The 23,201-nt window shown below is 40.3% G+C and overlaps 2 protein-coding genes across 2 annotated transcripts; one reads left to right on the forward strand and one right to left on the reverse strand.

Moving 5' to 3' along the window:
• Positions 1-3,294: 3,294 nt before the first annotated feature.
• Positions 3,295-6,059, reverse strand: LOC139193384 (uncharacterized). Its single transcript, XM_070816384.1, has 4 exons — positions 6,021-6,059; positions 5,139-5,204; positions 3,964-4,118; positions 3,295-3,532 (listed from the first exon to the last, which is right to left on the reverse strand). The coding sequence occupies exons 1-4, from the start codon at positions 6,057-6,059 to the stop codon at positions 3,295-3,297; spliced, it is 498 nt and encodes a 165-aa protein (XP_070672485.1).
• A 467-nt stretch (positions 6,060-6,526) lies between these two features.
• LOC114822538 (protein STRUBBELIG-RECEPTOR FAMILY 5-like) lies at positions 6,527-22,749 on the forward strand. The gene is made up of 22 exons (XM_029096976.2): positions 6,527-6,922; positions 7,329-7,473; positions 7,692-7,952; positions 14,634-14,715; positions 15,171-15,367; positions 16,055-16,317; positions 17,891-18,006; positions 18,443-18,575; positions 18,665-18,736; positions 18,836-18,901; positions 19,017-19,088; positions 19,202-19,273; positions 19,489-19,560; positions 19,638-19,703; positions 19,888-19,950; positions 20,023-20,321; positions 20,480-20,706; positions 20,813-21,084; positions 21,185-21,305; positions 21,432-21,568; positions 21,660-21,816; positions 22,172-22,749. Exons 1-22 carry the CDS (start codon positions 6,687-6,689, stop codon positions 22,346-22,348), a joined length of 3,306 nt encoding a protein of 1,101 aa, XP_028952809.2. The 5' UTR covers positions 6,527-6,686; the 3' UTR covers positions 22,349-22,749.
• Positions 22,750-23,201: the final 452 nt, after the last annotated feature.

The raw sequence follows: 23,201 nt of genomic DNA on the forward strand, positions 1-23,201 counted from the left end.
TCAGTCAAATAGGCCTCAAACACATTCATCATTTTTGAAAACCAAAAACAGAAGCCAAGAAAGATACCAAAATAACTCCTTAATATTTTATTTTATGCAAATTAAAATAGATAAAACTAAACTCTATCAAACTACTGCATCAAACATATAGAAATCAAACTCACTTAAACCATTGTAAAAGGCCTTATGTAAGACGAAAACTCGACTTTAGTCCTTTGAACAAATGCCATGTTATTTTATGCATTAACTACACTATATGTTATGTCAATGAACATTCTAAAACTAGTGCAAGTTCAGAAAGACCAAGAATGTCAACCGTTGATGTTTTGTAGGATGATTATCCGTGAACGATTGAAAGTTCCGTGCCCACTTTGTGTCATTTTTTTGTGGATAATGTTAGGGAGATCAAAATTTTAAACCAAATTTATAAACCAAATGATGTGCTACCAATATGAAATAAGCACGTTAATCAACATTCAAGTAATAATCTAATCATTAACAACCATATCATTTGATTTGCAAATTTAATTTAAAAAATTTGATCTTTCTAACATTACCCTTATTTGTTTCCAGCCACTCTCTGTCGTTGGCAACACCTTCTTTAAGAGAACTTTTGTTCTTTTGTGTAAATATTTAACTTTTTCTTTCAATCCATGCTTATCTTCCTATCTTATCCACGAGAGAGTGATGACATTCAATCCCATTTGGGATTTGTGGCTTCCATCAATAGGTGACAATTTGGCTTGTCACATAAAGTTTTGGGGTCCTTTGTGGTTGAAAACTAATCTCTTGTGAATTAGTCAAATGCTCCATAAAACATAATAGCTCCTAAAACTTTAACTTGCTAAGAAAGAAAGATTATCGTGAACGTGAATAATCTTTTAAGGGCACTTATCTTAGCAATTAAAAAAAAAAGTGAATTTTACGTTATAACTATTGTTTTTGTATTTGAACGACATTTTATTGGATCACTATCATACCTGAATAACCGGTATCGAATCATACTGTCAATATTACATCACTCATACCTAAACAAGTAGTATTATTCATAGGGTAATGCCATGAAGACTAAATTTGTAAAGCAAGTTTTGGAAACTAAGAGACATGGAAGTTGATGATTGGTTTCTTACTTAAACATTAATAAACTTACTTATTCCCATTGGTGACACATCATTTTGTTTGCAAATTTAGTCTTTATAGCATTAGCTTTATTCATAATTTACCGTTCATGATTACCCCTCTAATCTAGGTGTGGGCACGGGCCGGGCCAGGACTAATTTTGAAAGGACCGGACCTGGGTTCAAAGGAAACGGGCCGGAGATTACATTTTCTAATATGAGAACCGGACCTTACCTGGCCCGATTGAAACGGGCCAGGTCCATGGGTCCCTTTTTTTTTTTGTTTGAAAAAAAATATATAATCTGCACAGATTTGCATAGATTGCAAACTGCACAAATTTGCACATATTTGCACAGATTGCAATCTGCACAGATTTGATTCCAAACTGCACAAATTCACCTTATTCACATCCAATCTAAATACAAAGTCCAACATCCAAGTTCATATATTAACAATACATCCAAATAACAATATTACATCGTCGAACATCTAAAAATCAAATCAACATACAAAATATCCGAAAGTCTAAGACATCCAAATTCCAAAGTCCAAAAATCTCAAATAATCCAAAACAACATAAACATGACATGTCAATGCTCAACATAAAGCAATACTCGGCTAGAGGTATCACACGTTACGAGACTGCTCGGCTGGAGGCGATACTCGTTGCGAGGCTGCTCGGCTAGAGGCTATGCTTGCGGCGAGGCGGTTGCTCGGCTGGAGGCAATGCTCGTTGCGAGGCTCCTCGGCTAGAGGCTATGCTCGCTGCGAGGCGGCTCGGCTCATGGTATTCCTTATTGCAAGTATCTACTTTATGTCGACATGCACTCAGTCTGAGTTGATTCTTGACTTGGGTCCGCTTGTCGGGTTAGACAAGAGATCATTGTTCAGACTAAATATTTGTCACCATAAGCATGTGGCTCAGTGATCCATAGGTTGACCAATAGTGTTGGTAGACTTCTTTAACCAGCAATAATGTTGATCAGTGGATCTAGTTGCTCAATAATTCCTGACAATAAATGACAATATAAGTATGACCGTATAATGAATACATCAAATTGACAAAGTTTGTCAAGGCAAAATATTGTACTATGTGCCTTCTATAAATAAATAATTTATTTAGTCGTGTGGTAAATCACATGTTATATAAGTGACATAGTTTAATGGCAGTCACAATACTCTAGGCCAATAAATATTGTATAATAAAGTTTTACCCTACTCCTTTAAATAATGAAGTCAGGAATGATTAAAGATGCAATAATAAAATATTAATTTATAAAATAATTGTAAGGAAGATTGCAGACAAGCAAACGTTGTAAAGCATGTGCATACTGTAAAAGAATATGCACACTGTAAGGCAAACGATGTCATTTTTAGTGATGATGTGATGATGTGATTTCTTTTAAGCATGGCAGACAATATCAAAAAAGGATAATAATAGGATTATTATAAGAAAAGGATCTTATCAAAATAATAATAAAGTAATAAAAAAAAATCTTATCTTGTTCTCGTGGTATTTTCAGAAAATGGGCAGGGAACATGCACTCCCCAAGTTTCATCCTTTTTTTAGAAGTTGGTGGTCGACAACCACTTATATTGCTTCCTTGATTTGCTAGAGTCAGTGTAGGCTCCACTCATTATAAAATGAATCCCCCTGCATTAAATGGGTAGCAGAATGTGGACGAGGATCCGCTTTCTTCAAATGGGAATGCAAACCGAGAGCTATAAGCCTAAAAAATGTTTTATTTTCAGCCTGTTCCTCTATTTCATGGTTCCCTTCAATTACTGCCTCTTTTACTCCCTAACATGCGCACGCTGCCCTCGTTTTTCCTTCCCTCGCTTTTTTCTTTTGGCAGATGGCAGACAAAGAAAAAGTAAAGCTTTTTTGTTTTTTTTCTTTTGGCAGATGGCAGACAAGGGAATAATGAATTATAATGAGAAAATGATCTTATCTCCTCCTATGGTAAACTTGGGAGTTGCGCCACCGTCTCCAGGACAAGCATCAAGGGGATGCCCGCATAGAGAATTACCCAAGTTCGAAGCTCATTCACTGGTGATTTTGAGGTAACCAGAAGGCGACAAATTTCTAAACTCGGACTCTCAATTTCCGAGAGACACGAACAAGAGATCCTCAATGTCATTACAGAACGGAAACTCCTTCTTATTATTTAGCACCTACGTAATAGCTGCAGTCGTCGGATTGTTCATAGCGATACCACCATCAACGGCCATGAGCTTTGTTCTCCCGTCCACCGACCTCACCTCAACGGCTGGTTGAGCCGACGTGGCAGCGCACACGTCCATCATCTTAGAATCGTAGCAGTTCATCTCCACCGTGTCCGCCCACGAAAACAAAAACGACGCCCGGGACGACATGTCGTAGCAAGGGATCAGCACCGACTTAAGCGTGTCCCTGAGAGTCAGATGTCGTAGCAATGGATAAGCTTTGAAATCTGGGTTGCAGAGAGGCCATGGCTGCTAAGAAGGGCCAGGATAGAGTCTGCTCTATGCGGGGATTGCAATTCCACCTTACATGTTAGCTGCTCGAGAATTGACTCTGCCATGGCGAAACCTGCTTGGGGACGACGACCGTGGATGGACGTGAAGGCTGAGACCAGATTTTGTGAGAGAGAGAGAGAGAGAGGTTGGCGATGGATTTGAGGGCTCGGGCCAATAAGAGGTTGGCGGTGAATTGCAGTGGAGGAGCGAGTGAGGGAACGAGTTGACTCAGTGAGTTGAACATGGCAGAATTGGTGGGTTTGAGGCGAAGAAGGAGGCTAAGGCTTTTCTGGAGACGCGAGCTATGGCTGCCATTGGTTCTTCTCTCTGAGCCCCTAAAGAAACCTGCAAATGGGAGAGCAGTGATGAGGGAGAAGAAATGTAGGGCAATGAGAGTAGTAGAGCTTCCTGGGCTTGGTGTCGTGAGCCATTGCGTTGGGGAAGAGCGTGTGGCTGGGATTATTGGAGATCACCAAGGAGAGGGACGCCGTGGCTGCTGCCTTCACGAAAAAACAGAGAGAGATTTTGGGTGGGGTTTTTGGTGCATTCCTGGGTTGTGCAGATTCACGGTGGTGAGATGAAAAAAATGAAAGAGAACTGACATAGATTTTCATGTCGTTTCCCACAGACGGTGCCAAATGTTGATGCACAAAATTCGGAGGATCTTGGACCAACGTAAATCCGGCCGTGAATCACACAAATGCTCAAGAACACAAAGATGTATCGTGGTTCACCCTAATGTTTGGGCTACGTCCACACTGATGTTGATTCCATTTACTGTACGAATGTATGGATTGCAATAGATTGGCAAGTGAGCTCTCTGTGGATGCAGCCTTTGCCATTTTGCTTTCTGTTTGGTTAAGAGGGTATTACCCTCCATTGTTGTGAGGGATGGATTTAAGACCCTTTTGTTTCTCTGATGTGAGGCCCTTTTCATGAGGGTGAGAGAGAGTCCCTTTTATAGAATAAGGGCTCCCTCCCCTTTTACATTTGTCATGGGCTTAGGGGTGAGGCCCAAAGACGAGGCCCAATATATGGTACCAACACCCTTGATCATCAAACATGTTATCTTTTCATTAATTAGAATCATGAAAGAAATCAAATGAATGGTCCAAAGTTTCCTGTATGTGCTATACCAATACCTACCAAGCCTAAACTAACATGTTTTACACAATAGATTTTACATTTATACGTATGCGAAGAAAGGAACAAACAAAGTGTATGGCAAATTAACACAGCCTACCGAGTGTCCTAAAGAATAAAGATACAAACAATATGAGTAAATGAGATTTGATACCCTATGGCAAGTGAACCCTACCTTTAAATGAAGCAAGAGAACGTAGAACAAGTGAAGAGTAAGGTAGTATGCGAAAATGATACTTAAAGGCCACGAACTAGATTTTACTCAGAACCTTCAGAAAAATTACAGTTACAATCAGCCTCTATTAACTATTATTATAGGCACCAAGCAATATTATGTCTATCATTTGTACAGATTGAGATCAAGACATGATTCTCACCTTACTGAACTTGACATCCGAAATTTCATCTCTAAATTCTACTTCTCCCAGTTCATATTCCAGATCCTGAAACATTTTTACACCTCAATTAGTTCCCAGTTCATATTCCAGATCCTAAACCCTATACTTATAAAAACGGTACAATGAATCTCATTGCTTTCCGTAAAAACATATTTTTCAGTAACCCAAATAACATTAATAACATTAATATTTTTCCGTAAGAACTTTGTTATCAAATTTTAAGAAAAACCTAAATGGTGGCAACATGATTCAATCACCAATCTACAAATTCTAACATAAAACCCCTAAAATCCCTACACCAGAAATTCACATTAATAATAAAACCTAATTCAAAATTACCTAAATTTTAGAGGGATGATGGTTGGTACTGGTAGCAGTGTCCTCGACGGTGGTGATGGGGTGATGATGGTGGTCGTGACGGCTGAGGTGGTGCCGTTGTGTTGGTCGCGACAGCGCTGTGAGAGTTTGAGTGTTGGAGCTCGACGATGGTGATGGGGTGATTGATGGTGGTCGCGACGGCGGAGTTGGTGCTATTGTGTTCGTCCCGACGACAGTGAGCACTGTGAGTGAGAGTCTGAGAATTGGAGTTGAAGGAAGGGACATGGACAGGGAGTCGAGGGAGAGTTGAGAGTCTGAGAGACTGAGGGTGATTCTGGAACTCGAGAGGTGGAATTGGCTAGGGATGAAACTAACGGTTGAGATTGGATGGAGAGATGATATCTTAAATCTCGTCTGTCCATTGTAATCACAAACGGGCCGGTCCGGGTACCCGCGATTCCTATACTTTTGGAACTGGCCCGAATCGAAAACTTCAAAGGCTCATCCCGGTCAACCCCGTTCTGTTTTTACAAAATTAAGAACCGGCCCGTTCTCACCCTGACCCTCGTTTCCTGTACCCATTTGCCCACCCCTACTCTAATCAACATACCCTAATAAAAAGGAAAACAAAGGATGGCAATGGGAATGGAATTGAGATAGGAGCAAGGATAAACCTAGAAGTTGTTACACCAAATGTTATAATACAATTAGGTATTGGACCGTGTTCTCCTTACACCGAAATCTTTCGGATAAACTGAGAGATTTTTCAATGTAACCGTCACAAGGGGTGGTAACCACATGTTGCTATATAAATGGTGGGATATGTGTGTTAAAAAGTTAATAACTTACAAAAATAAAATTTCTCACTATTTACATAAAAACACGTGATGTACCACATGTGTTCTCGTCACAACTAAAAATTTCTCGATAGACCACTCTTTACTTCCATTGCAACCTGCGAAGTGTACCACGTATCAAACAATAATATAAACCAAAAGGTCCACCAACTGAAAAGACTATTTTAGCCCCTCTCCTTCCGTGACTTCTTCGATGCCTTGAGTTGTTCGCGCAACGATCCGATGCGTGCATAGTGATTGTATGACTTATACAAACAGGAGAGCACCACAACCCCAAAGCTCCTTGTGACTGTATAACTATGCGATTATCGAACCAGAGATCAATCGCAATCGCAATCGCAAATCGACGGAGATGGTCAAAATCGCGGATTCGAGCAGATTTCACGGCCTATTCGTACGGTCGTCGGAGGAATTTTGGCGCGAACATATCCATGGCGGTTTCGCCACTCTCGTCGCCGTGCTCTTCGTCTTTGCTTGCCACTGTGCCAAGAGGTTCTTCTTTGGAAAACCCTCTGGCTCCAGTGCTTCTCCGGTCGGTCTTTCGGATTCTGATCTCCCCACTTCTGGGTCTCGGATTCCGCCGCACAGGTGATTTTCCTTCTGGGGTTTGCCTATGCTCAATTGAGTTCGTTTTGTTTTTCTCTAATTTGGTGATTTCTGGGTTAAAATCTGAGATTTTGCTAATTGGGTTTTGTTCACTTGGTTTTTGAGTTGGGTTTTATCTATATTCAATTGGTTTTCGATTTATTTTTGTACAATTTGGTATTTGGGTTTGATCAATTTAAGTTATATGATAGTTGGGTTTTGATCAAATTGATGCTTTCCTTCATTTTATTGATGTGGATATGTTCATTGGGTTTGTGGTTCATCTCCAGTTTTGTTAAAAATATAGTAGAACTTTGGGGTGATTGGTAATTGACATTTTAGAAATCCAGTTTCGTGGGATCAAGTTAGGATTCTGTTACTTAATTGTTCGTTTTGTTTACTTCTGCAGCACCCTGGAACTGGTGACAGATGCAGATTTGAAGTTTCTGATTGATAACTTGGAGGAGAAAATGGGCGAAAATGAGAAATGGGAAAAGGTCATAGACAAAAGAAATGATATTCTATCCTACTATGCGAAGTGCTGCAAGCCTAAGGTCATTCATCTTGTGCTTAATTTGTGTGGGATTCAGATTCTTTGAATTGATTATTAAATGCTTTCGTACCCTTTCATTACGCCAAACTTACCACAGGCATCTATTCTTGGTCTAGAATCTGTAGGTCGCACAAATACTTGATTCCTTGTTTTACTTTACTGGTTTTAGTGAATAAAGGCTATGGAAACAAGATAATGTATCTTTTTTCTTGCATTCAGGATAGTTCTTTGACATACTTGAGCGTGACGATATTTGAGAATTGCTCTCCTGAGAAGCTGAGAGACTTCTACATGGACAATGATTACAGGAAGCAATGGGATAAGATGCTGATTCAGCATGAACAGTTGCAGATGGACAAAAACAAGGGGGTTGAAGTTGGTCGGACAATAAAAAAGTTTCCACTGTTGACAGCCAGAGAATATGTATTAGCTTGGAGATTGTGGGAGGGGAAAGATAACACCTTTTATTGTTATATCAAGGTAACTTCTGCCTGAAAATTATTTACACGTAAATTACATCTAGGCAATCTTGAGTCGTGTGAAGTTTTGATTTTCCATGAGCCGGTGCTCCAAATGTTATCCAATGAATTGATATACAGGCAACTATGGAGGTTTTCATGGTGGCCATGGTTTTGGGGAGAGAAACGAGGATGGGGAAGCTATCTTGGATTTTGCAATAGCATATGATCTCTTCTTAGTCAACACCTTCTTTAAGAAGAGAGAAGAACATGTGATCACCTACAAGAGTGGGTCGTCAAAAACATAAATAGATTTTCTTCTAATGAGGAAAGGGGATCGTATAACTTGTAAGGATTGCAAAGTTATACCAGGAGAGAGCGTGGCTAATCAACATCGCTTGTTGGTGATGGATGTACATATCAAAAGAGTGAGAAAAAAGAACAAGACTTGGAAGTGCCCAAGGACTAGATGGTGGAATCTAAAAGAAGAAAAACAAGTCATTTTCAAAGAGAAAGTAATCACCCAGTGTGTGTGGGATAGAGAGGGGGAAGCTAGCCAAATGTGGGATTCCATGGCTAGTTGTATCCGAAAAGTAGCAAAAGAGGTATTAGGAGAGTCCAAGGGCTTTGCCACACACCAAAAGGAATCTTGGTGGTGGAATGAGGAGGTACAAACAAAGGTGAAGGCTAAGAAGGAATGTTGTAAAGCCTTATACAAGGATAGGACCGATGAAAATGGTGAAAGGTATAGAAAAGCGAAGCAAGAGGCGAAGAAAGCTGTGAGAGAAGCTAAGTTAGCGGCTTATGACGATATGTATAAGCGACTAGATACCAAAGAAGGAGAGTTGGATATCTATAAACTAGCTAGAGCAAGGGAAAAGAAGACAAGAGACCTAAACCAAGTGAGGTGCATCAAGGATGAGGATGGAAAGGTTCTTGCTACAGAGAACGCGGTTAAAGATAGATGGATAGGTTATTTTCATAATCTTTTCAATGAAGGACATGAAAGGAGTGCTTCTTTAGGGGAGTTGAGCAACTCAGAAGAGTGTAGAAACTACTCTTTTTATCGTCGAATCCGGAAGGAAGAAGTGGTTGTAGCTTTGAAGAAGATGAAGCATAGAAAAGCAGTAGGCCCAGACAATATACCAATCGAAGTGTGGAAAGTTTTGGGAGAGACAGGTATAACATGGCTCACTGACCTTTTCAATAGGATTTTGAAAACGAAGAAGATGCCAAATGAGTGGCGAACGAGCACTTTGGTGCCTATCTACAAGAATAAGGGCGACGTACAAAATTGCATGAACTATAGGGGTATTAAGCTAATGAGTCATACAATGAAGCTCTGGGAGAGTCATTGAGCATAGATTGAGGCAAGAGACACGGGTTTCGGACAACCAATTCGGGTTCATGCCAGGGCGCTCAACCATGGAGGCAATCTATCTCTTACGAAGATTGATGGAAAGATATAGAGATGGGAAAAAGGATTTACACATGGTCTTTATAGATTTGGAAAAAGCGTATGATAGGGTCCCAAGAGACATTCTTTGGAGGATTTTAGAGAAGAAATGAGTACGAGTAGCATATATCCAAGCTATAAAGGATATGTATGAAGGAGCAAAGACTGCCGTAAGAACTCATGAAGGACAAACCGAAAGCTTTCCCATAACTGTAGGATTACATCAAGGCTCATCCTTAAGTCCTTACCTTTTTGCGTTGGTAATGGATGAGTTAACAGGACATATTCAAGATGATATTCCTTGGTGTATGCTTTTCGCAGACGATATAGTGTTGATAGATGAAACTCAGGAAGGGGTAAATGCAAAGCTTAACCTTTGGAGAGAAGTGTTGGAATCTAAAGGTCTTCGCCTAAGCCGATCAAAGACAGAATATATGGAGTGCAAGTTCAGTGCAAATGGAAGCCAAAACGAGTTAAGGGTGAGGATTGGAGATCAAGAAATACCAAAGAGCGATCGTTTTCGTTACCTAGGATCTATCTTGCAAAAGAACGGAGAATTAGATGGAGATCTCAACCATAGAATACAAGCTGGATGGATGAAGTGGAAGAGTGCATCCGGCGTGTTGTGTGACCGCCGTATGCCACTGAAGCTCAAGGGAAAATTTTATAGGACGGCAATAAGGCCGGCGATGCTGTATGGCACAGAATGTTGGGTGGTGAAGCATCAACACGTACACAAAATGGGTGTAGCGGAGATGAGGATGCTTCGTTGGATGTGTGGGCACACAAGAAAGGATAAGATTAGGAATGAGGATATCCGGGGTAAAGTAGGAGTAGTCGAAATTGAAGGAAAGATGAGAGAAAATCGGTTACGGTGGTTTGGACATGTGCAAAGAAGGCTTACTGACGCTCCGATTAAAAGATGCGACTATGGGACAGAAGTTCAGGGCCAAAGGGGTAGAGGAAGACCTAGGAAAACTTTGGAAGAGACTCTAAGAAAAGACTTAGAGTACTTGGATCTAACGGAGGACATGACACAGGACCGAGCACAATGGCGTTCAAAGATTCATATAGCCGATCCCACTTAGTGACTTGGATTTTCCAAGTCTCAAACCGAGAAGTTTTCCTCACTCGGGAAATTAATGGAATACTACCTCAACCTACATGCTCCACTCACAAAGCTTCAACATACAAGCTTCAACAAAAGAAAATTCAGAGAACTTAGCGAAGCAGGCTTTGGTGTATTTAACACAATACGTTGAAATGAAGGAAAGCTATTTATTGATATCCCCGATAAGTCACAAATATGTACATATACATGAGTCAAAATAAACAAACAAGAGGGAGCCTTCACAAAGTTTGCTTAGGAGAAGTCTCAGCAGTCGGTAGAGCCCCAGAAAGAGCAGGCACTGGAGAGGGATCATTTGGAGCCTCAGTACTGGACAGAACCCTAGAAGGAGGAGGCAGCAGAGGTTGATCATTTGGAGCTTCATTACGCGGTACAGCCCCAGAAGACGAAGGCAATAAATGTCTTTGGAACAAACCCACAAATCTCTGATGATCAAGTAAAACTTGACCATCAGATTCCTTCATCTGATCAAGCTTCCTCTTCATGTTTGTAGCATAGTCATGTGCGAGCCGATGCAACTGTTTATTCTCATGCTTGAGCCCTCTAATCTCCTGTTTAAGACTCATCACTTCAGCCGCCAATGATTCAACTTGGCGGGTTCGAGCAAATAGGCGTTGGGCCATGTTAGACACAGAACCTGCACACTGAACACTGAGAGCCAGAGAATCCTTAACAGCCAACTCATCAGACCGTTTGGAAAGTAGTCTGTTATCTTTGGGAGTGAGAAGGTTCCTGGCCACTACCGCAGCAGTCATATCATTCTTCATCACGGAATCCCCAACGGTAAGAGGACCAGTAGGGGAGACGAAGGATGGGCACCATATGTTGTCTGGAGAAGGCGTGGCTGCCTCTTCAACAAGGTTCAAGTCAAAACGACGGTCGGAGGGGCCAGACATTTTCAAAGGTGTTGAAGAGAGAAGAGGTCGGACAAATCAAGATCTTAGAAGTGCAAGAATGGAACTTCTACTGGTGGAGATTCAAGTGTGCTTTGGAACTTAATGCCAACCTCTATAAAAATCTGCACTCGACGGAGCTTCAGAAATCGAAGAGGCGTTTGCTTTCTCAAAAGCTGGGCTGCTCAGAGACCACGAGACGTTTGCTTTCTCAAAAGTTGGGCTGCTCAAAGACCACGAAGGCCGATCTCAGAAATCGAAGAGGCGCTTGCTTTCTCAAAAGCTGGGCTGCTCAGAGACCACGAGGGCCGATCTCAGAAATCGAAGAGGCACCTACTTTTCCAGCCTTGTCAGCACCTGTCAGCTTTGCGGAAATTATGGGCATTATGTCGAAGATTTCTGGTGAAGTAGAAAGCACATGAATCTTACTATTCAATCACCCACTTCCCACACGCAACATTAGCTCATGGGTACCACAGATAACTTTGCCAAAGTTCTCTGACAAAGTTGAGACACGTGAAGCTTGCAGCTCCCACTACACCGCTCTGACCAAGAAGGGTAAAAGAATAGCAAAGAAACAGCACTAACAAAGTTTAGACACATAAATTTTGAAGGTCTAGCTACCATATTATTACCCATAAGGGTAAAGGAACAGTACCACTGCTGGATAATTGGAAAGTCCCTGTGTGTCAACCTCTGTGCTTCGTGGCAAGATAGACTAGCAAACATGCCCAACATTTTCTCACATTCGAGAAAACACTCCCAACAAGATTGCTTGCTCCAAAATCGAAGAGGCACCGCCCTCCGAATCTCGAGAGCCAGACTCCCAACATGATTACTTTCTCAAAAATCGAAGAGACACCGCTCTCCGAATCTCGAGAGCCAGACCCCTAGCAGGATTGCTTTCTCAAAAATCGAAAAGGCATCGTTCTCCGAATCTCGAGAGCCAGATCTCCGACATGATTTCTTGTTCGAAAACCAAAGAGGCACCACTCTCCCAACTTCAAGAGCCGGATCTCCTTGGATAAAGCTTGTCTGTAATCTTTACACGCAACATCAGCTTTCCAGATACCACAGACCACTTTTTCAAAGTGCTCTGACAGAGTTAAAACATGTGAAGCTGGCAGCTCCCACTACCGTGTTATGACCAAGCAGGGTAAAGGAATAGCATTACTACTTGTTAGGGAGACTCCTATATATGTTGACCTCTATCCCCAACAGACAGGCAGACCTGCAAAAATGCTCAACCCTTCCTCATATTTGAGAGGGCACTCCCAACGAAGCCTTTCGAAATATTCAGCTTTCTTTCCCCCTGATAATACCTCTGCAAACAAGCTATACTAGAGCAAGAATATCTCATATCATCAGGGTTAAAAGCAAGAGTATCCCATATGATGTTTTTTCCCTGTCTTTTCCTTTGGCCTTGTTCTTACCTGCAAGACAAAGAGAAAGAGAGCAATCAGTCAACACTTGGAATCAAGCTTCTAGTCAGAAACTGACTGCCTGGAACCCCTTACTTGATTACTTACCTAGCATTGCTCTCGAGTACTCATCTTCAACATCTTATGCTTCCAGGGAAGATACCGCATCTGCCTGAGGAACATATAGGGCAAGTGAGAAGGATACAAGGAAGCATGTGGAGACAAGCATAACAACACACGTGCCGATACATCCACTACTCTGTCAAAAGCAAAAGTATCCCATATCAGCAGGGTCGAACGTACTATAGATTTGATGGACTTGTTTTGACCCTCAAATTCTTCAGTCGGCCTTATACTCTGGAGGAAACCAGAAAACCCTCCAGCCCAGTTCAAGAATAAGCCTGTGGAAAGTTACTTCTTCAAAAGCAAAAGTATCCCATATCATCTCTTATCATTTTTCTTCTCTTTATCCTTCATGCTACATGCAAGATAGGGAGAATGTGAACAATCAGCCGGAACTCGAAATCAAAGTTCTGATCTGGGACTGATTGCTTGGAGCTTTGATTGCTTACCTTGTCTGTCACCTCTTTCAGCAGATCCCCTAGCTCGGCGACTTGGAGGACTCCTACTACATGGTTTGTATCGCGCTTGACCAAGCCTGAAACTACAAGTAAGCTTCAAGTGAAATTGATACATTACCTTGTGCATCTCCACCAGTTAAAGATACCATCCCTGGATGGAGGAAGAGTACTTCCAGAGAAGATGTCACATCTACCTACGAGACAGATAAGGCAAGTCAAGACGATACCACACTCCGGAACTTAGAAGTTTCGTGATTACGAGATCATTCTCCCACAATATTTCCTAATGTCATTTGTATTAAATCATTCACTTGTACTCACTAAAAGAGAGCTTGAACCTATGTACTTGTGTAAACCCTTCACAATTAATGAGAACTCCTCTATTTCGTGGACGTAGCCAATATGGGTGAACCACGTACATCTGGTGTTTGCTTTCCTATCTCTATCCATTTATATACTTATCCACACTAATGATCGGAGCAATCTAGCGAAGATCACAAAAAGCGACCGTTTTCGCTACCTAGGATCTATCTTGCAAGAGAACAGAGAATTAGATGGAGATCTCAACCATAGAATACAAGCTGGATGGATGAAGTGTAAGAGTGCATCCGGCGTGTTGTGTGACCGTCGTAGGTCACTGAAGCTCAAGGGAAAATTTTATAGGATGGCAATAAGGCCAGCGATGTTGTATGGCACAGAATGTTGGGTGGTGAAGCATCAACACGTACACAAAATGGGTGTAGCGGAGATAAGGATGCTTCGTGGGATGTGTGGGCACACGAGAAAGGATAAGATTGTGAATGAGGATATCCGAGGTAAAGTAGGGGTAGCCGAAGTTGAAGGAAAGATGAGAGAAAATCGGTTACGGTGGTTTGGACATGTGCAAAGAAGGCCTACTGATGCTCCGGTTCGAAGATGTGACTACGGAACAGAGGTTCGGGGCCGAAGGGGTAGAGGAAGACCTAGGAAAACTTTGGAAGAGACTCTAAGAAAAGACTTAGAGTACTTGGATCTAACGGAGGACATGACACAAAACCGAGCGCAATGGCGTTCTAGGATTCATATAGCCGTCCCCACTTAGTGGGAAAAGGCTTTGTTGTTGTTGTTGTTGTTGTTGTAAGTGTTTTTTTTTTTCCTTTTCTGTTGGTGCTCTTCATCCTTCTAGAACTTTCTTGCACTCTTTATAAATTACCTGATATGCTTTCCAATAATGGGTGATACAGGAATGTGAACATCCTTTGGCACCACCCCAGAAGAAGTATGTGCGTGTTAGTACTTTCAGATCTGGTTGGCGAATCCAAAAAGGTATGATTCCAGTGAATCCAACTTTGTTGTTTCTTTTGTTCTACATTTTCAATAAAAAGAATTTCCTTCGTTTTTATGTTTTCTTTCAATTTTTCAATTCATCCCAGGTTGAGCTGCTTTCATATTTGTTCAGAAACGTGTATTGTCGACTATAAGTCGTATTTCAAGCACCACGCTTAACTAAATAATTTTTTTTTTTGGCTGAAATATGCTTTACCAAGCTTTATACTGCTGAACATGAAGCAGTAATATTCTGAAGGATCAATAGTTTTCCTTAATGTACTTGTGGTGGATAAAGAAATGAGTTTTCTTCTTCTTAGGCGCTCGTTGCACGTATCAGGAAAAACACAAAAGCACCACTTACACAAAGGTTTCCTTGGCTGAAATTCTGGTAGGCTGAATTTTAAGAAACAGAAACTGTTTATAGTTTTATGAGTGTTAATCATCTGCTACAGTGCCTGATACTAATGCCTGTGAGATCAAGATGTTTCATCAAGAAGATGCTGGTTTAAATGTGGAGATGGCAAAATTGGCTTTTTCTAGGGGCATATGGAGCTATGTGTGCAAGATGGGCAGTGCACTTAACAGATACGCTACAATCAGCTCTCATCAATCAAGGGCTGCTGCTTCTGCTGTCACGTTGATTAAAAAGGCCAGGACAACTTTCTTTGATGGATTAGTATTGTTTAAATTTTAATATACATTGGTTCTCTTGGACTCATGCTACATACAAGGCATTTATTGGTAGAGCTTCATCCAGTTTATCGGGGTACCTGGCTGGTTTCTCTAGTATTAATTTCTTGAGAATTACTTGAGGTAGATGAATTCTCTTGGTCATATGTAAGAAACCAGTTCCACTCGATGCTTAGTTGTCTAAGCACCTGTGTAGCTCAACTAACTTGGATATAATCTGGGATTCTTGTTTGGTAAATCTTGTCAGCATTGTGCTGTTTGGTAAGGGTTTCATGTTTTTGACTTAAAGGTTCTGACAGGCCTTGAGTGCCGATAATATTGGGTTTGTTTCACCTACACGAGGTTATTTACATCCGGTGCATATATTACTACATGTTTATAGCATTGTGCAGCGTAGATGAAAATTTGAATGTTTGCGTTAACTCACTACTCCGCTGATGCCTGTCTCTGGTTTTTATAGTGGTGAAATAAATAGTGACCATACTGGGGCTTTTCCTGCCCCTATCAGTAACCAGGAGTAAAGGGAACTCTGAATGATATCTATAGTTTACTATTCATGCTTGGTTTCTTTTAATTTCAGAGATACAAAATATCTGATCTTTCTAATCTGCATGGTTGTTACTGATTGTAATTCTCCTCCACACAGGTCCCCCCTGGATTAGAAGCCACGGATGACATGACCTCTCAAGCAACCTCAGTAGGAACTTCTGTTCGCAGACCAATTGCGGGCGAGGGAAGGAAATTGTCAATAAGACCTTCAAAGAAATTGTTAGCCAATGGCCTGCTGCTTCTTGGGGGAGTGGTCTTCCTGTCTCGTGGTCACTCTAGCCTGGGCGCGAAGGTTGCCATGGCTTACATCTTAACGAAGTGGAGTAAGCGTGGCGCTTCATCAAGTCAAAGCAGTGAAATTTGAGGGGCATGATCTTCTTGCCATCACAACTAATTTTGGAGGGCGGAGTAATGTTTTCTTATCTACATTATTTCTAGGCCATCTACCATGGAGACCAACTACTATGCTCTACTTCTGCAAAAAAATGAGAAACGGAAGAAGAGTGGAGAGTAGTAACTTAATTGTACATCATGCCTAATATCTGCTATCCTTTTACCACATTTACCTGATGGCTAGCAATACAATGATCAATGGGAAAGGCTTATTGGTTCTGAATCTCCGACGCACCTTGTATATCCCAGTCCCAGCAACTAGTCATTATATGACCCCTTGCGGGTTACAGAGTTTATAACGTTGTCCGGCTGCAGTCGGGTAGAAGATTTCACTGCTCTTGCATGAAAACTCAGACCTATCTGCAATAAACTCAAAGCTGCTTTTGAAGTTCTTGGAACTGTTGGAAAGGGTAAGGTATTTGTACTTTAGATGGTTGTATATGTATGTGACCATTATACTTGCATCCTTCATTTTCCCCATTAGTTATGACCCTGAGATGTGTTGATATCCTAGTAAAGTCAAATTTCTGCAGACAATGTTTTGATCTAAGATTTCGATTTTTCCATGTTTCAGTAGTAGTTAAGGAATGGGTGTTTTCACGACTTTCCCGCCCGGTCAATTATGTTCCACTTAATCCCTGTTATTAAGTTTCATGGTCACATATTTTTCCGGCTAAGGAATGGGAAACCTTTCTCTTGTTACATGAATTCAATTTTCATTTCATCCGGGAAAAGCCTTCTTTTTCTTAACAATGTATTTGTCATTTGGTCCGATCACGTTCCGTTAGATAGGGATAGCTTTGAAAAATACTTATAACTCTCAGATAGAGTATTAGAACGAAAAAATCAATTAGATAATGAACTATCGGTTCTAATCAATCTCTTGTGACACGTGATTTGCTTGTGAGGGTAATGTAATGCATGGGTCTTCTATATTAAGTAAGGTGTTTGCGCATGTTCTAATCACGTAAACACTTGGAAGAAGAAATTTTTGGATAGAATAACCTTCTCACAAGAGTTGGTCAGATAAAGTTGGAAACGAGAAGATAGTTGTTTTGCATACAACTAGCGTATACGATACATGATTTAATTTGTTGAGAAAAACAAGTTGGGTATAGCGGTTGCATAGTAAATAGTATATACAAAAATGAAATACTGCATACGAAAAAGGCAAGGTGGGAAATCCAGCTGGACATTTTGAAAAACAGTTGAAAAGGGCGGAAAACGTTGGGAGCTGTAAATTGTGTCCTCACGTTTCGCTGGAGACTGTCTGTTGCAAATGCTGTATTTCTCAACCATTTCTTTTCCTCGTCGTCTCTAATTTTAGACAAAACTCAACCATTCTCAGAAAAAAAACCAACCCAGAGATAATAACAATATTCATAAAAAAAATTAAACAAATTTAATGTTATTTAGGGTTGTCTTTTTCTCTCTTTGTAGCTCCTTAATCGAACAATGTCGAATCAAATCTAAACCACATAACCCATCAATTTTTAACTTTTTTTTTTTTTTTGTGATTTTTTATTTATTTCTGAGTTAGGTTTCAATTTTTTGTACGGGAAAGGATGATCCACTTCCACAACATTCTGGTGTTGTGGGTTGTTTTATTGACGTTCTTCGCAACCGGCGTTTATTCCAAGACCAATTCTCAAGATGGTAAGTCTCAAATTTGTTTTGGTCCGATTTGTGTTAAGTGTGTAGTTTCTTGTGTTTAGATCTTCAAATTTAGGCTCAATTTTGCAACGATGAGAATTTCTTTTTCAGATTGAGAATTTTTTTAGAAACATATACTAATTGCGCATTACTAGTAGATGACTACAATTACGACATATATCAGGTGAAAAGATCGCGAGAGATATTCCTTATATGGTCATTTGAAAAGGCACGAGAACTTTTTCTTTAAAACGTTTCATAATGGCCTCTAGATTTTTAGCTTCCTCGAAACGTTTCTAATAGCAATTTTTTGGGGTTGCCTTTACCTCTTATGGGCTTACATTCCGTTAACGATCAATGAAGATAAATTGCGTTCAGCTAGTTAGGTACTTACATATTTACCTATATCGACATTCCGATGTTTTTGTGTGTCTTGCAGTATCTGCCCTTAATGTGATGTATAACAGCTTACAGTCTCGTTCTAAGCTAAGCGGTTGGAAATCAAGTGGAGGCGACCCTTGCGGCGATTCATGGAAGGGGATAACATGCTCAGGCTCATCTGTAACCCAAATGTATTTCTCATTTCTAACATACATTCAGACTTGCGTTATTTGTCTCGTATTCCCAAGTTACAACCTATTTTCTTTCACATTTTTTGCAGAGACTTGTCCGACCTAGGGCTCAGCGGATCAATGGGATACCAGCTTGCAAGCTTAACATCGGTCACTAAATTGTAATGCTTAGCTCATTAGAATAGGCATTTTTCTTTTTGTTCGGTTTTCTTTTCAAGGCGCATAAGCTGACGGATGTGCATTCCTTCGTCATAGTACAGTGATTTAAGCAAGAACAACCTCAACGGTGATATACCCTATCAGCTGCCTCCTAATGCAAAGTACATGTAAGTCTGCAGAAAAAAGATTTCATATTTTATTACACTGTTATAGTTTGTGCACGCGCGTATGCAGATATATTTCCATCGTTGTCAATACTAATCTCACGACCTTGATGTGCAGAGATCTTTCTCAAAATGCTTTTTCGAACACAGTACCATATTCAGTATCTCAGATGTCTGACCTTGAAACTCTGTAAGTAGAACATGTTCCCTTGTTCACATAATTTTCTAACGAAGTCTTCCTTTGTTCACATAATCTTCTAACGAACTCACTCCCATTTCTAAACATTCGTTCGATGAATGCAGAAATCTTGGCCGTAACAAGCTCAATGGACAGTTGAGTGATATGTTTGGCAAACTTACTAAACTCGAAGAGCTGTAAGTTCTTCTAACTTTGCATCAAAGGTCCCACTTTCATATTTTAACATGATTACTTGAAATTTATTCAGAATGTAACCAGTTGTAGCGCCACTTTTGTATTTGACAATTGATTCTTGACCTCTTGTACCCTCTTTTTAGTTCAGACAGAGATTTGCTGCTATACTTCAATTAAGGGTTAGTGACTAACTCGTATATCATGAAATCATGTGCAGGGATCTATCGTACAACTCATTGACTGGCAACTTGCCTCAGAGTTTTGGAAAGCTTTCAAGCCTCAAAAAATTGTAAGAAGCATTAAATCTGAATTTATATATTTTTGTGTTCAAGGTTCCTGGTTGCTGATCCCTTTGTCTTTGTGCAGGTATCTGCAGAACAATCAACTAACCGGTCAAATCAACGTGCTTATGTACACTCCCGTCGAGGAATTGTAAGTGTCTTTGATCTAGATTTTTGTTATATAGACGAAAATTCATTTAGTAAAACACCTTATAACATGTTTGTTTGTTAAACCTTTCTAATGAAATTAAAAGAAACTTTTGAGTTTCCTTATGTACCCGCTACAGTTTGTAATATTTTTTTTTCACAAAATGAATTCATTATTGTGCTGGCAGGAATATCGAAAACAATCGCTTTTCCGGCTGGATCCCCAACGATTTGAAGGGTATAAAGATAAAGTGAGTATCTCTTTCAAAGATCAATCTAGGTAGCAGTGCTTGAGAAATTTTTTCTGACTTTACTAACTGAAGGTCTGGAGGAAACTCCTGGTCGTCTGGACCATCTCCGCCTTCTCCTCCTGGTGCACACCGTAATAGAGGGTCAGGCAAAAAGAGTGGCAGCAGCAACTCTTCTGTAGTCACCGGAGTAACCATAGCTGGAATAGCTCTTGCCGTATTGTTGCTGCTTGCAATTATAATTGCACTGTTTTCAAGAAAAAAACGTTCTTCTACTTCACATCTCCTCGATGATGACAGGCTTAGCCAGCGCAAGTCGTTTCGTATCTATTCATCTAAGGATTTATCTAAAGAACTGACTTCTGACTACAAAGGTAATTTCTTCGTTACGAAAATTTCTTTCGTGGAAAATATAAACAGTATTAATTGTCCTTGGAATGTCTTTCTCCCCTTTCTTCCCTCTCGATTCTCATTTGATTTATGTTGTAATGTGGGATCACTCTCGACTAACTAGACGATGTGCTGGTGACAGATTCTACCGTTTCAATTGACATAAAGCCTGTTTCAAAATCTCCATCAATTGGTTTCAAGTCGCTGTCTGGCCGTTTGCAATCCTTTGCCAGAAGAAGCACCTCTGTAAAAGCTACTGCTTACGCTTTGGCAGATTTGCAGGTTGCCACTGCTAACTTTGCACCAGCTCGCCTTCTCGGGCAGGGCACCATTGGACGTGTCTATAGGGCTAAATATAGTGATGGGAAGGTAATATTTTACTATCACTCTATGATTGCTATTTCTCTAGCTAACCTTTATAAGTTCATGTTATAATTTTTGTTTCTAAAAATTTTATTCCATATATGCGTGTCAGGTTTTGGCAGTTAAAAAGATTGATTCCTCACTTTTTCAAGGCTCACCGCCGCAAGAATTTTCTGACATTGTTGTAAACATCTCCAAGATTCGTCATGCCAACATCGCTGAGCTTGTTGGCTATTGTTCAGAACACGGGCACAACATGTTGATTTATGAGTACTTCAGGAATGGCTCGCTTCACGAATTCTTACACATGTCAGATGACTACAGTAATCCTCTAACTTGGAACACAAGAGTCAGAATCGCTTTAGGCACTGCCCGGGCTGTTGAGTAAGTGAATATATATACTTATATATCTAGCAATTAGTTATTTTGGTTTACCAGGATTTCTTGTAATAATTGTAATAAACTCTTTGTAAATTGTTTCCAGGTACCTGCATGATGGTTGCTCTCCATCCACAGTTCACAAGAACATCAAATCATCCAATATTTTTCTTGACATCGAACTTAATCCCCGTCTTTGCGATTATGGCTTGGCAACATTTCACCAGGTTAATTCCCGCCACTCTTAAAACTAAATGCAACCTTTCATGTATAAAAGATATCCGGGCTTTGCTGTCTATAGGGAATACGAATATTTTCATGTATTGATGGTGATTTTTCCTTCTTTTTTTCAGCGTACTAGCCAAAACCTCGGGATGGGATACAACGCTCCAGAATGCACAAAGCCATCAGCGTTTACAGGAAAGAGTGATGTTTACAGTTTTGGAGTAGTCATGTTGGAACTATTGACAGGTCGAATGCCTGTTGACAGGTATGTTAGATTTGCGTCTTACTCTCCCTTCCATTCACGCTAATATTGTTGATGTCATGCAATTCTAAACCGGTTTGGTTCCTCTCTTTAGTTCAAAACCACCAGCGGAGCAGTGCCTTGTACGATGGGCAACTCCCCAGCTTCATGATCTCGATGCATTGTCACAAATGGTGGACCCTGCACTGCGTGGACTCTACCCTCCCAAGTCAGTCTCACGGTTTGCTGATATCGTTGCCCTCTGTGTTCAGGTAATTACTGCGTACTAGTTACCACACACCCAAAAACACACTCGCATAGAGAAAGGGATCTATATAGTGACTTAGTTGCCTTAAACCTACTGGTTAGGTTTAACTTTAATTTGGATATAGTACTGCAATTTATACCACATTTACGGATCACTACCATCCTAAACATTTCTCTAATAGCGGTGGGTCACATAAAAAAGGTAGGTAGTAAATGTGATATAAATAGCATTTTTCGAACTGTATATGAACAATAAGTTCTCTTAAAAAAAACTGCTTCTGCTTTTACTCTTAATTTTTGAGCATTGGGAAATAACAAAAGATTGTTCTTGACTAATTTTTATTCCTTTACATCCATCAGCGGGAGCCAGAATTTCGGCCACCAATGTCGGAGGTGGTGCAACAGTTGGTGCGGTTAGTGCAGAGCTCTGCTGCGAACATGAGAGAGGATTTTGGTCTTGGGGCATCTCGTCACTCCAGTGCCATGAGCAGCAGGAGAGAAGATCTGGCAGCCTCTCGACGCTTGACTGACTTTTGATGATGATGGCGAAGAGAGGACGATGATTTTCATTTTGATCAATATCATGTAAGCATATAAAAGAGAGACAGATTGAGTCATTTCCTTTAAATGTTTATCTCTGTCTGCTCTGGCTGCCCAATATTTTTAAATAGTTCGACTTCAGAATTAATCTCAAGAATTCTGGGCCCTAAAGTTCTCCAAGGCACTCTAGCTTGTTCACTATAGGAGAAGCAGATTTAAGAAGAAAAAAAGTTACTGGAAAATTGATCATGGGGGAGTACAATGGGAAATTCAGGAAAGTAAAACATGTTTGGGGTCTGATTTAAAAATTTTGATCTGTAACACCCAACCGATCTTCGGCTTAGCCCAAAAGCTCAAGCTGTTGAATGTTTGATCAAATTTAAACAAATTTCAAATTACTTTAATTTTCACAATTCTTGATTGTTTGAGGATTGAGAGACATTTGAGATTGAGTTACAATTCCAAGCTATTTGTTTTCCATGGTTGTATTAAATTGGTGAAATTTGACCGTTAGGCTTTGTTTGGGTGTAAAGGATTTAAGCCAAGTGAGGAAGCAATAAGCTATAAAACTTTAGATGAAGAAATGCACTACATGACCATTACCAAGTTACAAATATATGCTAGACGGATTTGCAAATCCCTCTCATATGCCTTTGTAATCCAAATGTGGTGCATTTATAATCCATCATTGTATATTTTTGGGTAAATTACATAAAACTACTTCAACTATTGGGTCATTAACATTTTCATATCTCATCTTTAAAAAGTTTCAATAACATACCTTATCTTCGAATTTATTGCAATGTCATACCTTTCGTCAGTTGTCCGTCAATTCCCTGTCAATTCCTCT

This window comes from Malus domestica, chromosome 17, assembly GCF_042453785.1.
Source record: "Malus domestica chromosome 17, GDT2T_hap1".
Lineage (NCBI taxonomy): Eukaryota > Viridiplantae > Streptophyta > Magnoliopsida > Rosales > Rosaceae > Malus > Malus domestica.

Coding starts and splice junctions, on each gene's coding strand:
- LOC139193384 (XM_070816384.1), bottom strand. CDS start 6,059: ATGGGTACAGGAAACGAGGGTCAGGGTGAGAACGGGCCG. Junction 5,205..6,020: donor GTCAGGGTGAGAACGGGCCG/GTTCTTAATTTT, acceptor AAAATGTTTCAG/GATCTGGAATATGAACTGGG. Junction 4,119..5,138: donor CGGATGTCAAGTTCAGTAAG/GTGAGAATCATG, acceptor TTTTTCGTGAAG/GCAGCAGCCACGGCGTCCCT.
- LOC114822538 (XM_029096976.2), top strand. CDS start 6,687: ATGGTCAAAATCGCGGATTCGAGCAGATTTCACGGCCTATTCGTACGG. Junction 18,576..18,664: donor GGCTCATCTGTAACCCAAAT/GTATTTCTCATT, acceptor CATTTTTTGCAG/AGACTTGTCCGACCTAGGGC. Junction 19,089..19,201: donor ATGTCTGACCTTGAAACTCT/GTAAGTAGAACA, acceptor CGATGAATGCAG/AAATCTTGGCCGTAACAAGC.